The sequence below is a fragment of the Poecilia latipinna genome, unplaced genomic scaffold (genome assembly GCF_001443285.1).
Source record: "Poecilia latipinna isolate Pla-1442-1.1 unplaced genomic scaffold, P_latipinna-1.0 Scaffold1708, whole genome shotgun sequence".
In the NCBI taxonomy this organism is placed as follows: domain Eukaryota; kingdom Metazoa; phylum Chordata; class Actinopteri; order Cyprinodontiformes; family Poeciliidae; genus Poecilia; species Poecilia latipinna.
In genome coordinates this window covers 36,043-52,825 of record NW_015114324.1, presented here as the reverse complement: position 1 = coordinate 52,825, position 16,783 = coordinate 36,043, and the positions used below count along the sequence as shown (strand labels likewise).

At 37.7% G+C, this 16,783-nt stretch overlaps 1 protein-coding gene across 1 annotated transcript in view; it reads left to right on the top strand.

Moving 5' to 3' along the window:
* The first annotated feature begins 592 nt into the window (after positions 1-592).
* Positions 593-16,783, top strand: part of LOC106964719 (uncharacterized) — a 28,779-nt gene continuing 12,588 nt past the window's right edge. Inside the window, exons 1-5 of the mRNA XM_015060389.1 lie at positions 593-889; positions 1,063-1,152; positions 1,250-1,327; positions 1,459-1,537; positions 1,646-1,698. Coding sequence (XP_014915875.1) covers positions 832-889; positions 1,063-1,152; positions 1,250-1,327; positions 1,459-1,537; positions 1,646-1,698 — 358 coding nt within the window. The 5' untranslated portion in view covers positions 593-831. The remainder of the gene's footprint in view (positions 890-1,062; positions 1,153-1,249; positions 1,328-1,458; positions 1,538-1,645; positions 1,699-16,783) is intronic.

Sequence of the window (16,783 nt, the reverse complement as noted above, 5' to 3'; positions counted from 1 at the left end):
AAGAAGTATGTTTGGAGAAAGAATATTAAAACAATAATCTATCTTATCCATTAAAATATATTTTACATGTGTGTTAAGAGCACTGAAAAACTTAGGTTGAATTGATGATATAAAAGAAGAATATGCATGAATACATACAATAGACTTTTGTTTGTGATCTTACTTTGACATTCCTCCCACACAACTTAATCAATAATAATAATAATAATAATAATAATAATAATAATAAACATGTTCCAGAGTGGTTCATTGTATATAAAGTATTTTTGTGAATAATAATCAAACTAACGTTAATGTTCACTGATATTGGAGTGGTAGTGACACCATTCCACAGGTGATTTATCAGTATTCAGTTGCTTAACTCTTGAGTTTAATGGTTGAAAGTATGTGATACCTTCTGACATTTGTATTCTTTTTTCAAAAGTTTTGTTAGTTAAGCACTAAATATAACTCACAGATTATGAATCATATTCTATATAAACAAAAAAGGAGACAGCTCAAAGTAGAATTGAGTAAATAAACATCTATACATTTAAAAACATTTGAGGAATTAATTATAATAAAAATAAAATATACTGTCACGTAACTTTTGAAAAAATAACTTTTTAGAATGTATTTTTTCTGTCAACTTTCATTTAACACTCCAGTCCAGTTGGTGGCAGTAATGCGCTTTCATAGTCGGTCAAGCACCCGCCATTAAACTCCAGAGGAAGATTTGCACCGGCTACTGCTAAACCCAACATGAACGAAAATGCCCGTGCGTTGTGTGAAATGGTGGAAAAAGTCCTATTTCACGGAGTTACCTTTTCAGTATCGTTTTGATATTAAGCAATGTTCCGGCGGAAAACAACAGATGACACCGCGGCGGTCCAACAAGGCCGAACTCACGATAAGAAAGCTTTTATGAATAACGAGCACGGGCAGCGAGGCGAGTTGCTTTGTTTGTTTTTTACAGAAAGCGGTCTGTCGTTTTTATATGCCAAAACAAGTGTAGGGTGAGATTTCGTATTGTATTTTTTATTACATGTGATGTTCTGAACTCTTTTTTTATTTTTTTTTCAGACCTGAAAAATGGCCAAGCCTCAACAACCAGGCCTCAGACCATGGTGCCGAGGTGCTCTTACGGAGTCCACCAGGACGAAGAGAAATTCAGTAGGTTATGATTTCACATTTAGTCAATAGTGAACACTCGCATATTTGTAAGGAAAACTGATTTTCTCGTTATTTTGTTTATTTTGTTATAACGCAGTACAGCAAGGCAGAGTGTGGAAAGCAGTAGACAACATGGCGGACGGAGGACGGATATGGGGACGGAGCCATGAAGCCGGTATGTATTATTTACAGTCACTGTGTTGATTCCCGATTGTACAATGGCTGGTTGAGAATAATTTTAACTTATTTTTGAGAAAGCGATATATTTGCTACAATATTTTTTTGCTTTTACATTTATTTCCACAGACACTCCACAGAATGGGAGTCACATTTGTGTCAATCAGAATCTTCAGGAACGTCCTGATGTCCGTGATGAGGACTGTGTGTGAGTATCTACTATTTTAGAATGTTGATGATATTTTATGCTTCAATATTGTTTATGTACATAATGTAATTATGCTATGTATTGACGATGCACAAAAATGTTTTCCAGCTACATCCAGGACCTACTGCCAGTCATCCAGATGTTGGTCAAGAAAGAAGCAGGTAAGATCTAGAGAATGGCATGATGGATTAGTGTATTTAGTGGATTCTAAAAGTTTATTAGTTTATTAGTTTTAGTGACGCTGTTCAGGCCACTTGCCTGGGTGGTGCACTCTTGTGTAATTAGTTTAATAAGGTTCCTGTTGCTAATGGCTGATTTCACTATATTTGCATCGGTAATGACATTTTAGACGCATACGGTGCAAAGATCTCTAATTTAGAGTGGAAATTGCCCATCAGACCCACCTGAGGGTCATGTAAGTTGAGTTGGTGCGGAGATGTATACTGGTGGCTGTTTCTGTGCTGATATTAGTGTGTGTGTGGGTGTGTGTGTGTAGATCTTAAAAAATCTCTGCTGCCTCCACAATCCTTTGGCCCAGTCGTTGTTCTTTGTTTTCCGTCTTCATTTTTGTTTTTGTCGAGTACCTTTATTCAATTTAATAAATAGTTGTTTTTTCCCTGCACCACTGTGTCTTACAAGAATCTTTCTATATCCAAAGTTATCCGACAAATCTATGTACCTTAACAGAATATTTTACAAGGAACAAATGTGTGTTTTTTCAGATTCCAGATGTATTGATTTCCTCTTTGGCTCATATGAGAAAATAACAGAACCACAAAAAAAGATGCAACTTAGGGCATCTAACAGATATGATATTGGCCGAGTTTTAGCAACAAAAGCAATACCTTAATGTCTCTTCGGTGTAGTAAGTTTTGGAGGCATTTATTGAGGCTTGACCTCACATTTGACTCTTCAATGTAGCAAAAAAGTCTACAATCAATCATGTCATTGGAAAAAAATCCCATATTATGCCTTCATACCGCTGTTCTTGAGTTATGATCTGGCTTGTGCAATTGCTTTTGCACATTTTTAGCATTTTCTCTCTGTTTTTTTGGTAAAGATGCCTCACGTTGCTTCAAATGAATGCATGCGTTCGAGAATTTTGTATAAAAAAATTCTGTACATGGTTTTTGAAGTAACAATCTGTTAGTAAAATTTAGGTGATCAGCGTCACAAAGGTCCTCTGTAGCATCAGAGGACCAACATTTATGAACACACAATTTGAAAGCAAGATAGCTACTTAAACAGAGCGACGAGAGGCTTGGCTGTTCAGAGGAAATTATGTATACACACATTCAGGCAGAAATCTGTTATGCGGACTTAAGAGCCATCCACGCCCCTGGTTGCTGATCCTATACAGAGCGGACTGGAAGTTTTTTATATGCCACCTGAATGGCCTCACATTTTGCTTCCCAATCCTTACTCCAGTATTCTTCAAGTACTTCTCCATATTGTTCCCTCTGCCTTTCATTGGCTTCCTGAATGCCTGCCCTTCAAAGCAGCGGAGCAGTGAATTGTAACATAATGATCTGCTTGGTGACTTCAGAAATCAGCAGTAGATTGGCCTTACAGTAGCAATGCTGTGTAGTTTCTGTCAAACTCAGTTCTTTCCCTTAGTTAGGCTTCTGAGGGGTCAGAGATTTCCATCTGGATTGTTTTTTTGTTTGTTTTTTTTTTCGTATGTTCTTGATTTGGTGGAGACAAAAGATTTCAAACTGCAGCAGATAATATACAAAAATATATATATATAACATCACTATGTAGTTGTGATGAAATGCTTGGAAACAATTATGGTACAGTATTGTTTTGGAAGAGCCAACGATGAATTTTCCCTGCTTTACACTTGATGCTGGACTTTGCTGACCGATGAGAACAATTTGATCAAACCTAACAGATGTTTCTGAAAATATTTTACAAAAAAACATTGAATCTCCTTGTTTTAATATTTTGCAGCCCTGCTGCAGATGTAAGTTTGGTTCTTCACTTGAGGCACAGACGGCAGCACGGGGACTTTTCTCTTGGCAGAGGAGTTTTGTGTGGGCTTGAAAGATTGTTGTTGGTAGCATTGATTTCTGTGGATTCTAACACATCTCTAGTGGCTTTTGTCCATAATAATCAGACTTCCTAATGCTTTTTTAACATTTAAAACCAGATTCATCCAATTCCTTTCTAGATTTCTAACTCGTTCTACCATCTTTCACATGCACAATTTTCCCGCAGACATTTCTTCTTTAACGAGACACAACGCACATCAGCAAATCCTATTAACATTCACAAACTCCACTTCCCTCTTTGACCTGACCTGGGTGCCAACTCAGAGACAAACTGATTGTGTTTCTTTGGCCTTTCGACTCCTTCAGTCCTAATAATCATCTACAGTACATACTTTATTGACCAATTAAAATTTGTTCCTGACAATTAGGACAAAGTTACGTTTATGAGGTACATAAAGGATATTTCACATATTTCTCTTAAAGTTTTTTTGTGTTTTTTTGTGCAAGCATTGCCCTGTGATGGACCGGTGTCTACGGCGGATTGTTTCTCTCGGTGTTCTTTATTGAGCCATTTAATTGAAAAAAAAAATCTTCATTCCTTAACATTTCAATTTTTTATTCTTTTCCCTCCTTAAACCATATCTTAAAACCTTTAGCTTCCTCCAGTGGTAACTTGTTTGCTTGCAGATTTGCTCCTCAGCGGAGCAGGCATAAAAACGTACCCTCTCCGTCCTACGTTTTCCCAGACCAACAGATTTACCAGTGAAAGTGATCCTTTTAGCACCTCCGAGAAGTTAATTCCATCACCAGCAGAGCATGAATATTTGAAACGTTTTGGCAAACAGCAGCTAACAACCCAGAGCAGGTTGTCCTCAGTGCTAACACGATTGGGTAAAATAGATAAAATTGCTGTGGATATCGAGAGGCAATTGTTTGAGAGGCTTAGCGAGGCCCTGCTGGGTTGTCTTTCAAATGGCTGAGTCCACAGATGCTTCAAAAGCCTGGCAATTTTATCAACATAGAAGACTTCAAGAAGAATTTTCTGTAATCTAAAACACCATTACAGGGCTGTGGTAATTGAGCTGAACAGTCCTTTCCACCTTGACTTATTTAATAAAATAAAACACAGCCATCGAAACAGTAGCTCATAGGTAGATGTTCACTGTAATGTACCACTGTAATGGCTAATTTAATGTAATCATTGTCTTGACTTTCTATATCTAATTGGATGGAGAAAAAAAAGTTTGACAATAAACTTGTCAAACTTGCATCCAAATCTCCCCATCAAGCACCAATTCATCTGTTAGGGCAGATTAGGAAACCCAGTTAACCTAATAGTCATTTTTACTCTGAGGGAGAACATTCAAGCCCCATCCAGAAAAAAAAAAAAAAAAACTCAGGTCGGAATGAGGCAACAGCCGTTTGCCAATCAACTTTTATATATTATTGGCTTCTTTAAATTTTACATGCAATCAGATCCTGCTCTGACTTTCAATCTAAAAAAAGAAAACTGTTTTCCCTTATAACTGTACCTTATCTCGGTTCCTCCTTATTACGGCTCTGTCTTCATATCAGATAAATGATTTAACAATATGGGCAGCTGCAGATTGTGATTCAAGTCGTTTTATTGGAAAATGTAAAATAAGTCCACAAAATGAATTGGCTTCACTTTTGAGGCAGTGAAATTGCAAAAATAGATGAGTTTTTGCCATTATTTTATTTTATTTTTTATTTTTTTTACACTGGTCCACAGATGCAACAAAAGACACTTTTTCATATTTTCTCACATTTCAAGTCCACATACTGCAATACGTTTTCATATTGTGATTTGGAGGGAAAATTATTCATACATACATCAATCTTTACAAATAAAATCTGAGAAGTGTGGAGTGCTTTTGAATTCGGGCCTCTCTGGGTCAACACCACATTTTTGTTTTGAGGGCGACTCAAAACTTCTCCACTACAGATAGTGTTTAAAATGTAAGCTATAGAATAAACTTTTGCATCAATTGTGTTACAAAAAAATTAGCACAAGGGATTAATAACCAGTAGCAACTGGTTTTGTTAGTTATGTTACCTGTCAGTTTTTCTTACTTTTGAATTCCTTCTATCTCACTATTCGTGCCTAAAATGCCAATTATTATTGTCCAATTTAGTCTTTTTTTTAATTTGACATTCAAAATAACTGCACAAACATTTGTGCTGTATTTGCTGCACCTCATTACTTAACGACTTGCATAATTTAAGACAATCAGTTGTCATTTAAATTGGTGTCTCTTCAATTCTGATGCAGAAAGTTTTCTCATAAGAATATTTCTATTAAATGGCTTTGGTTCAAAACGATCGTATGAATTAAAAATAAAAGATGTTAGTAGACTTACACCAAACTAGCAGGGAGATTCAAATGGCTGCAAGTCGCTTTTTTCTGTCCATACCTGTGACCTAGATTGGAATGAATCAGGACTAATCTGTTGGTTTAACTTTCTCTCCTGCATATTCACAATCTAATGATTTACTTAGTCAATAAGACTTTTAAATATGGAGTAGTTTGAGGATGTGTAAAGCTTACACATACTGTAAATGCAGAGATGTTTGATACCCCAGTATATTTCTTCAGTCGCTGGTGCAGAAGCGATGGTGAACGACCTTAGATAATAGAGGAAAAATGAAGTCGGCATCAAAGATCTTTCTTCAAAGGATTCTTGGCTCGCCTGCTTTCTTTGACCACTCCTTTACTGAGGGCAGGACAGTGAGTCAGTTACATCATAAAAAATGAGACTGTGGCTGCAGGTCTCTTTGACATTTCTTGACAGGTTACTAACCACACTCACAAAGTTCAGTTTCTGTTCTTGCTGAGTGCTTAAGTCCCTTTTTCTTCTAGCCCAGTGTGTGTGTTGGGTGTGTGTGTGTCCCTGAATTAGCAATGCCTTTTATTTCTCCTCTGGAATGTTGCTGTTTTTGTTCTGTTATGTCTCGAGTTTCCTTTGGTGAGATTTTTCAAAAATGTAGTTTTGTTTTGCTTTTGTTTTCTCTCTCTCTCTCTCTCTCTCTCTTTTTTTTGCCTTCATATTTTTATTCCCTCTGAGTAAAGCTCAGACTTCCTACACATTTTTTTAATATCAAATTTCATGTCTCCAAGTTCTCAGTTCTTCCTTATAATGTCATTTGGTGTGAAAAATGGATTTGATAGATGCAAAGATGGATAGTTGGATGGGTGGATAAACTGATGCACAGAGTAAACTGATAGATATGTAATAAACAGATGGATGAATAACTTTAAATAGGATAAGGAATAAAGTCTGGCTGTACAAATACTTTTTCCATTATTTCTACGCTGATCTTGACCTTGGCCTCTGGTCTTAAACTGAACGCTAAGTGAAGTGGACTCGGTAATTAAAAGGTGGAGTAACCGACTCCGTTCTGCTCCTCCCTCTGTGCAGAGTTAGTGCCGGGCGGATTAGCTCAGGCCTTAGTCGTGCCTCACCACCTGCTGTGCGATAAGCATAATGATCTCTCTCACCATAATCACTGTAGCATTTACTCTGATTTCTGTAGTGCCGTGATGGTGCGGAGCAGCACATTGTGTGAATGGTGTCTCCCAGGCGGGTTATGAATAGAAATGTAAAGCTCCCAGTCTGACACTGTGCTATCGAATCGCTCTTTCTGCCCTTTTCACAAATTCGCACACGCAGCCACACACTCGGCCCTCCTAATCACGCTGCAGAAGCAGCAGGAGTCAGCGGTCTAACAGTCCTGATAGATGTTGCCCTCTCACACCACATCTGAGTTGGTCGAGAGAAGGATTCCTATCACTGTGTGGCTCTATCCATTATTGATTAGTGAGGGCAGCAGGAGCATGTATCTGAGTGTGTGTGTGTGTGTGTGTTGGTGGAACCTGGATGTAAAGAGTGGCACGCAGGCAGTTTATGAACAAACAAATGGAAGAGACGCAGAGGAGCAACAATAAGGACGAACAACCACCAGTCGCTACTTAGCATTTCAAATGCAGTCATGCTGTGGAGGATGTTCAATAGTGACATCTAACAGCATCTGATCCAAATTTCAAGCTTATGTGTGGGAAAAACTGCAGCAAGTCCAGGTTGAGATGGAGCTTATTTCCCAGGATTACATGATTGGGTGTTATAATAATAATAATAATAATAATAATAATGTGTTAGCTTTGACTTCAAATTGTTTCGGGATCTAATTTTCAGAAAGTTTTTCCAGTGTTTTAGCAAAACCGCAACATCTGGACTGGTCAGCTATGCAATATGCAACTATGCCGTACTACACAGTCTTTAATTTGTCAGTGTTTTCATGTTTCTTTGCTCTTGCAAGTTTATTAAACAGAAATGGGGATGTGTCCTGATGTAGTAATATTTTAAAAAGTCATTGAGTGAAACCTGTTTAATCAGTCCCACACAGTCTGATTTCAAGTCTTTTCATTCTGATTAGAATAATACCGATACAAAAGTGTGGCCTTTGTGAGAAATATTTTTAAATCTTTTTAAATGTCACTTTCACAATGTGTTTTTAATGTGACAAATGAGACTCACTGGAACCTATATTCTAATTCTTTGAATGTCACTGCATGTCACCTTAAGAAAAGTTTAGAAAAAGAAAAAAGTTTTGACAGGTTTATGGATCTTATGATCTACAATCTTATCTGCCAAACTAAGGAAGTTTGATAGATAGTCAATTGCTCCAGTATTTTCAAATGTATCGACTCTATCCTGTCTGTTTAACTGAGGCCTATGAAGATAGATATTTAGATATTTAGGTTATGTTAATCAGAGAAAAACAATATTTTTAGGGAGATAGTTTTCGTTTAACCGAGTTGGTAACAGGGAGAGATTCTCTGTTTGACACATTTGCATGTTTCCCAAATGTTTCACAGTTCCCTAATATGAGCACAGTGAGATGTTGCCTTGATTAAGGCTTCCTCTAAGCAAAACAAGTGCAAAGATGTGCTTTAATGACAGATGTGTTGACATGCGAAAGTGGAGTCTACAGGAATAGCCTGAGGAAGCTACTCCAGAATGAAAAGTGCTTCCAGGTTTTACACAGATTAGATTTCACAAGGCATCACGCCGTAGTTCACCTCGGATAAAGTTTGTTTATGGCCGTCGTGTTAATATCGCCAAATAATTAGGTAGTAATTTATTGATGTCATCTTTCATTTTGACACCATGTGACTTTGACTAATGAAGCTCATGTCTGAGCAGCTTGAAGACATGATAAAGTCTTTTATGAATATCTTTTCATTGATTAGACTTCGGTAATGCATTAATACAACAAAATTAGATGTTTAAAGCAAAATTAGATGTTTAAAGCAGAACAGAACTTCAGTTAACATCATAAAACAGAAAAGTAAACATTTTTGAAGCATTTGAGGCAAGCACAAGAAAAATTCTTGCTGTGCAATTTGCAAGCAGATAGTAGTATGCAATAGGAGTTGGAATATTCCCGTCTCCCAGCAGAAATCATTGCAAAACCCTGAGATCACAACTACATGCAACTTTTAGTTGCATCTGTGCTCCATCAAAACTGAATCAGACAATTGAATTACCTCTTTAGTGCAAGAGTTTTTTTTTGTTTTTTTTCCCAGGATGGAAGGATTGGAGACCCTTGATCTAGATCAAGGTTGTGAAACTCTACTACAAGTTGAATATTCTGCATTTTCTTTTAACGTGACCTTGTTCTAACTCATCTTATTTTAAGTGGTCAGATTGCCTCCTCATAGTTCAATGGAAATTAAGCGATGAACCAAAGATTTAACTCAGGAAGCTGTTCTGAAGAGGTAGTAAAGGAGAGTTCCTAGATCCATCTTCCTGAGTTACAGCAGAGGAGTACTGTTCTGTTGAGACAAAAAGGTTGCACGAATAAATGCAGTTGGATCAAATGAGATCCAACTCATTTTCAACACTTTTTTTTGTTTGAGACTGTGGAATAGCACAGTGCTATTAATCTGAAAGCTTTTTACAGATCTTTTCTTGGTGCTGTTGTTCTGAAACAGAAGGGTTGGGTGGTAAAAGTAAAGTAAATTCCTTTGGTAGAAGATGAAAATGTTGAAGCATGAATTTGTTGTTTCACAGTGGGATATGTGCTACATTATTTCTTGACCTCTGGTTACCAAGCAACTGGACTGATCCGAGAAAATTATAAGGACTCACAGTATGTCAAGTTAACTATGCACACATTGTGTGTAACAGTGGGGATAGTTTGCATAAATTTCACTGTATAAAGTCTTCATATATCCAGCTACACATTCAGACTGTTCTTTTTTTTTTTTTTTTGCTTTCATGCTATCATTGAATCTCCATTTTTGTGGAACATAAACTGAATTATTCTAACATGCAGAATTTTCCTGGAGCTGATGAAATCCCTCCTCTCACCGCCGCAGCATAAACAATCGCTCTGTATTCTGCTGTGCGCACACTCACACCCTCGACAGCTAACTCTGTGACACACCCAGCAGGCATGGCATGACATGACCAATCACCGGGACTGCAGCAAGATTCCTTTTGGCACTTTCTGAATGGCTTTCCTGAAAAGGGGAGCAGAGAAGCACCATTTCAACCATTAGATGAAATGCCTTGATGGGGTAAGGGCAGAGGAACGGGTTTATGTGTATAAAAGTGTGGCTCCACAATGGACAATTGTTTGGGGGCATCCATTTTTCAGAATCAAACACCATTACATTGATAGGTTCAAGGCATTCTGAGGTGTAGATCATCTGACGGCTCGATTGCTTTGGGTATTTTCTTACCTTTTTTTTTTAATCCATTGTCTGACCTTCTGGGTGCGTTTAAGGATATTTAAATGGTTTGAGGTGCAAATGAAATGGCGGGCCTCATCAGCATGAAAATGTGCAAGTCCCAAGTTAAGGTGAATATGGCAAAAACATCTGAGATGGACAACATTTCTTTCACTGTTGTCATGTTAGTATCTCAGATCTAAAGAGGAATAAAAACGTTGACCTTCACTGAGATTTGACCAGAAGACTAGCTGTAAAAAAATTTTTTGAATTGCGAAGATGTAACAATAACTTTTTAATAACTTCATAGCTGGCTTTAAAGCAGCTACTAGATAACCAAGGCTGTATTGTGTAAATACATTTTATTTAACAATAAAATGATGTATGATGAGTGTGATGGACTCATCATCTATATATAGTCTATATAGACTGATCTGTATAGACATTTCAACTGTTTTTGTTGCTTGTAAATGAAAGACTAGAAAATTTCTGAAGAAATGTAAAAGTTGCCTGCCAAAGCGTGCATGGGTACTGATGCCAAAAGTTAGCAACAATCCTAAGGTTAAACAAAAATGTAGTGCTTAGCATCTGTATTATCACAAGCATGTTGACAAGCATGTGTGTAATTCATTTAATATGCTAAACATAGCTATCACATCAAAACTGAGCTAAAATAGCTGTAAAGCTAATGTTAGCATGAGGACTATCACTGGCATGTGGAGCAACTAGCATTTTGACACTACTCGTAGGATGTGTGTTATCATTAACACATTGCTTAATCTAAGCAAATATTAGTGTATAAACTAAAATTAGCCAAAATGATAAGGCTAGCTTAAATGCATGTGGAGTATCAGCATGTTGACTTACATTGACTTAGTTCATTCAGTATGGTAAACATAGCTAATGAATTAAAAAAAAATGCTGAAATGCTTATTTTAGGTAGAATGCTAAACTCTACATGTTATCAGTAGCATGTAGAACTAATTTTCATTACTATGTAAAGCTTAGCTTTTAAATAAAAATTAGCTAAGACGCCAATGTTGGCTTAAATGCCACTTTTAGTGTGTAGATTATCACTAGCATGTTGACCTACTAGCATAGCATTCTACTGTTCTAAGCCAATTTCCAATTATAATTATTTTTTCAGCTTAATATATATGCAATAATATTTATGCTCTCCTATGAGGGCTTTACACCCAACGACTACTCCCCTGTGAATCATGGTTGTTGCTAAGTGTAGGGGACCCGAGAGATGAAATTAGTTTCTTGTGAATCAGAAGGTGAAGGACAGCTGATGGTTCTCAAATGCAGGCTGGGCATAAGTAATGATGAGACACTTGAACTGAAGCTTGGAGTGGTGAGCAGAGCATAAAGAGCAATTAAAAATGGGCCCTGAATTAGAGGCCTTTATTCTTCTCCCATAAATCATGTGATCGATGATGGTTGGCTCCCAGGCCAGACACACAGCTTCAGCTGGTGATTTACTCCTGGGTTTGCTCTGGAGTATTTTGTTTGTTCTTTTATCAAAATTTTATTGAAAATGGCCATTTCTGCTTTTTGTTTAATTCGTCATCGATGTTATCCAATTTAGAGTTAAATGAAACGTAAGCTGAGCGTTTCCAAGATTCAGTGCTCAGTTATCTGCGCTATTCAAAGTATCATTGACTGTGAGGGGAGAAGAACAAAATTGAAGGTAATTTATCTGTTCTGACGGTACTTCAGAGCAACAAGCATGTCGATGGCAAAAACCGACGCTCAACCACAAAACCTGCTGACCTAGGCTTGCGTCAACGCTCACTCATTGCCATCAGATTTAGCTTGCCAGCACAGACAGTGGAGACAATTGTGACCTCCACAACTTGCGATAATGCTCTGCAGTAATAAAAAACCAGTGTTTTTTATTGGTTTTATTGTATTTTATTAACACAAGAAATTTGCAGTCGGCTTTATTTTTATAATCAACTAAATATTTCTTTACAATCTTGGAGAACCGAGAGAGCAAAGAAATGGGTGATTTGTAAAATTGTGTCTTTTACTTTATTTTTGTTTGTTTTTGGAAATTTTCCTGTTTTCCTGTTTTTTTTTGTTGTTTTATTTTGTTTTCTTTTCATTGCATCTGTTCTTTATTTAGAGTCTCTGCCAAAAAGTATGGATACAAAATTCTACTTTTTATCTTTTACCTCCAGAGTAAAGCTCACTGAGAAGTTTGCAAATATATTTATTTTTCCCCCCATTGTCCTGTCCCATTGGATTTTGACATATGCTGCTATTCCATGAGAAATCTGTGTTAGAGGTCTGACGCTGGAGTTTATGAATTAAAAACATAACTAGATCTCCTTTTTAAAAAAAATCTCCAGTTACATTCTGAGAACTAATGGGGAAAAAAAAGTCCAGCAATAAAAATACATCAGCAAGGTTTGTGAACTAAAAGGTTTTCATAAAATTTCCCTCTGAATCCTTTAATACCTTCATCACTCGCATCTAGCATTTACTGACAAAAAGTTCAAACCAGTAAAACCTAGGGCAGGTTGTCATGAGATGGGTTGACTTCCTCTTGAGCTAATAATCTCTTTAGTAGCTGTTTCCTGGCCCAAAAGCAGCATGGTTAGTCTTCAAGGCTACAGTTCAACGAGCATGATGTTTCTTCTCTATTCGCCTGCAATGCGGGTCAAGCACCTGCTGATGTCTGACTTGAACCTATTGACCTGCAGTACGATGCACAACAGGTAAAGCACTTTAAGCCGCAGTCACTGCAGAATTTCCTTCATCTCTCAAAGAGGAAAACCACCAAAACATGAGGAGAAACACGCGGCGCAAACATGTCACCAGTGATTAAATTTAACAAATCCATTCATTCAACCCTGACACAGTAAAAGTCAGAGCAGTTGCACTTAATGTAATGTGTATTTTGAATGCTGTCCTTTTAAATTAAACTAAAAACATGAATTTCCCCCCCAAATTCATTAATATTTAAAGTGGTTTTAATTTTATGTTTTTCTACTTCTAATTTTCGTGATCTACTGCCACTGAAAGCAACCTATTCAAATCACGTTATTGCTTGTGATGATAAACTAACGAGTTAAATTCAAGCTTTTCATTCTGTCCTGTTTCCCATGTGAGCCACTGGGACACCCTACTGCCCCTACTTTCGATTTTGTCTTGGGAGTGTGACTTTAACCCATTCCTCTAAACCTGAAATCAGACTTCCTTCCTCTTTTAAATGAACAGAAAATAAATTTTAAATGGAAATTTGGTTAAATCACTGCACAGTCTTCAGTATTTTATACAGAAATATGTATAGGACCACTGTTGTGGTATGATTCAAAAAGGTTACAGAGAGACTGAGAGGGCTCTCTAATGTTTTTGCTTTGCCCATGAAGTTGTCACTTTTGTAGTATTATTAGCCAATTTCAATGTTAAATTTTCCTAATTTTGGATGCACAGAAATTTGGAATAAAGATACAAATGTATAAAGCATAAAAATGTAGTAATTAGAAAACTAGTTTACTTTATTTGGTTGAGTCTTTCTCCTCAACTTTGCCTATTCATCCTTTAAGATTAAGGTCGGCATCAGAAACTGCAACAAAGTCAACTAATGTACCGCGCAACAAGCGAAAGCGACAAACCCGTGGCAGGAACATGCATGCGTGATGGAGGACGAGCTTGTGCATCGGCTCAATTTCCACCGTCGAGCAACTCACTGGAAAAGTGGAGTCTGAAAAGCAATTACGTTTATCATCGGGGAGACATACGGGTGATTTAAAATTATTTTCTATTGTCAAGCACATGGAAGCAGAAATGTCTTTCTCGCAGCTGGACCGAACAAATGAGCTGGAAAGAAATCAGTCATGTATTTTTTATTTATTTTTTTTGAAGATTTGCTTTTTGTTCCTGAAACTTTGTTCTCGTAACATTTTTTTTTTTCTCTAACCCATTTTTTATGGATATTTTCTGTACTTTACGTCACGTCCTTCTGCACCCTAACGCAGTTAGTGTTTCGTTTTGCTAAAGTACACTATTTTTAAAGCGTCTATTAGCAGAGGTGAGTCATTCCAGTTGGTGTAGCAGACACCTTTGGGTGTTTGCCACACCTAAGCTCAGTGGTGGTAGTCAGGTGGACAACATGTACAACTTACTGTGGCATGTAATCAGTGAGGCGGAGACGTACAATTAGAACACGGTAATTAAAAATGCCTTGCGGTAATCACAGTACTTGAACCTTTTATACATTTTCTTATGTAAACTGTAAACGTCAGCTTGCATAAGGATTTCTTGCGATGGACCAACTGACTGTGGTGAATAATTACATGGATAAAGATGCATACACTGTTTTCAAGCTTTTTTTTAATTCTTTTTTCTGATAAATAAATGCGTTTGTTTTTAGTTCCCCTGAGTCAATTGGTAATTTCTCTCTCACCAGATGGGCAAAGCTTGTAGAGCCACCTTTTGCTTGAAATTACAGCTGCAAGTCTTCTGCAGTATGTCTGTGCCAGCTTTCCCCATTTGGAGAAAGAAAATGTGTCAATTGTTTATTGCATCATACATCAAGGCTCAGTCAGAATAGATGGAGAGCAGCACTTTTAAAGTTGTCACAGATTCTCAGTTGGATTTAAATCTAGCCTTTTTTTGGGGGGAGGGGGAGCATATTTCAACTTGAATATGGTTCTATCTAAATGATTGAGTTGTGTGTTGACATTTGTCTTCCTCCTGAAAGGTCTGAAGTCTTTCCCGGTTCAGGGCATCTTTTCTTCCAGGATTGCCCAATATCTGGCTTTGCAGGGTTTCTCCCAGAAAACTTGCTAAGCCCGGTGGTCGGGGCGTCGAGTTTGCCCACCGCCGGTCTACCATGTTTTTGTATTAAAATATATTAAGTTGACAGAAAATGTAAAAGCATTACGGGAAAAGATCTCCAGTGAAATGCTATTTAAACCCACAACTAGTATTAAAACAACAAATTTGCACTTCTGTTTAATCCAAATTAAGTCAGCGGCTCCATCAGGCCCCCAAGAGCTTCAGGGGCCCCATAAACACAAATATTTTAAAACAGACCACAGATATACAAATGTAACATTTGTTTATTGAGATTATCAATGCTGTTAAATTTTATTCAATTGTTTAGGCATAGATAAATGATTTTAAATTGTTTAACATTTAAATACAAGATTTTAAGGAGCTGGCAAGTTTACTTTGTAAAACTTCAAAGAACAATATTCATAGTTAGATTGTTTTACCATAGCAACAATCTAATGCTGTGAGTTTAATCTTTGAATTTACAAATACAAATTAGTAAACTGCGATTATAAGATATTGCATTTTAGGCAGGCCAATTAAACTACTCCCTTCTCCCATATTTCACTAAGTCTAACACAGAAGCTGTTAGAGGTGCTGATATTTTTAGCAACAAAAGGGGCCCCTACATCAAATTCTGCTCAAGGCCTCATACAGCCTTGGACCAGCCCTGCATGATGAGGTAATTTACTGCACTACGCAGAGATGCGCAACAAACGGGAGATTTAATTCAATGCTGCTAATGTGGCTTTAGTAGTTCTTCCATTTCGTGTCTGTTGAGTTTTTAATCGTCACAGAAACTATTCTGGTTGGTCGAGTTTATGGGACGAGTTTAAGTAGACGACGCATTTGATATGGTTTGATGCATCGTGTAACCGTAAAAATAATAATAAAATAATATAAAATCAGCGTGATGCGTGACTCCGAGGAGAGCGTTAAAGCTCCACAGCAAGTTGAACCTGCATGATCAGGTTCGCGCTGCTCGTTATCCACAAACGCTCCGGCCAACCAGGACCACAGACATAAACTTTACAGGGAAGACAGACACAGAGCCACACGCTGGGCAGCGTGTTGAGATTGAAACGCCGCATATAATTGTTCGTTCACAAAGATAAATCATTCTCACCGCTCCACAACGCGCCTCTGAATTCGCTACAAGTTATTCCTGCGGTTCACATTGAGCTGCGCAACCAGAGCTAACGCAGCGGGTTTTAAACTCTTAGCTAGAGTTCTCCAATGGACCATAATTCCTCACAGTAGGTTTATGTAAATATCCATACAGGTCAGCCTGTGTCCAGTTTGAGTGAAAGGAGGCGCGCGCGATCCCGCTGAAGTAAAGCAGCGGCGGCGGCGCGCGAGGCAATGTGCAGAGGCGCCAACTGAATGATTAGTTCGCGCGCTGTCGGCTTTAAATGCATAAACTATAAACCTATCTATTATAAACCCTTTAGGAATAAATCTGCAAAAGCAGCCTTAGCATTTGCAGCCCCCGCTTGCAGCCCGGCTTTAAAAAAAAAATTATTTTCCTAGAAACGTAAACAAGCGACGCTTAGCCTGGCGGCGGGGCCAGCAAAGCATGGCGGGCCGCCAGGCTTATAATACACTGGGGGAAACCCTGCTTTGCCTATTTTCCCATCAACTCTGACCAGTTTCCCGATTCTTTCTGATCTAAACAATAATTAAGCCATGAGCGTCCTTTCTTCTTGC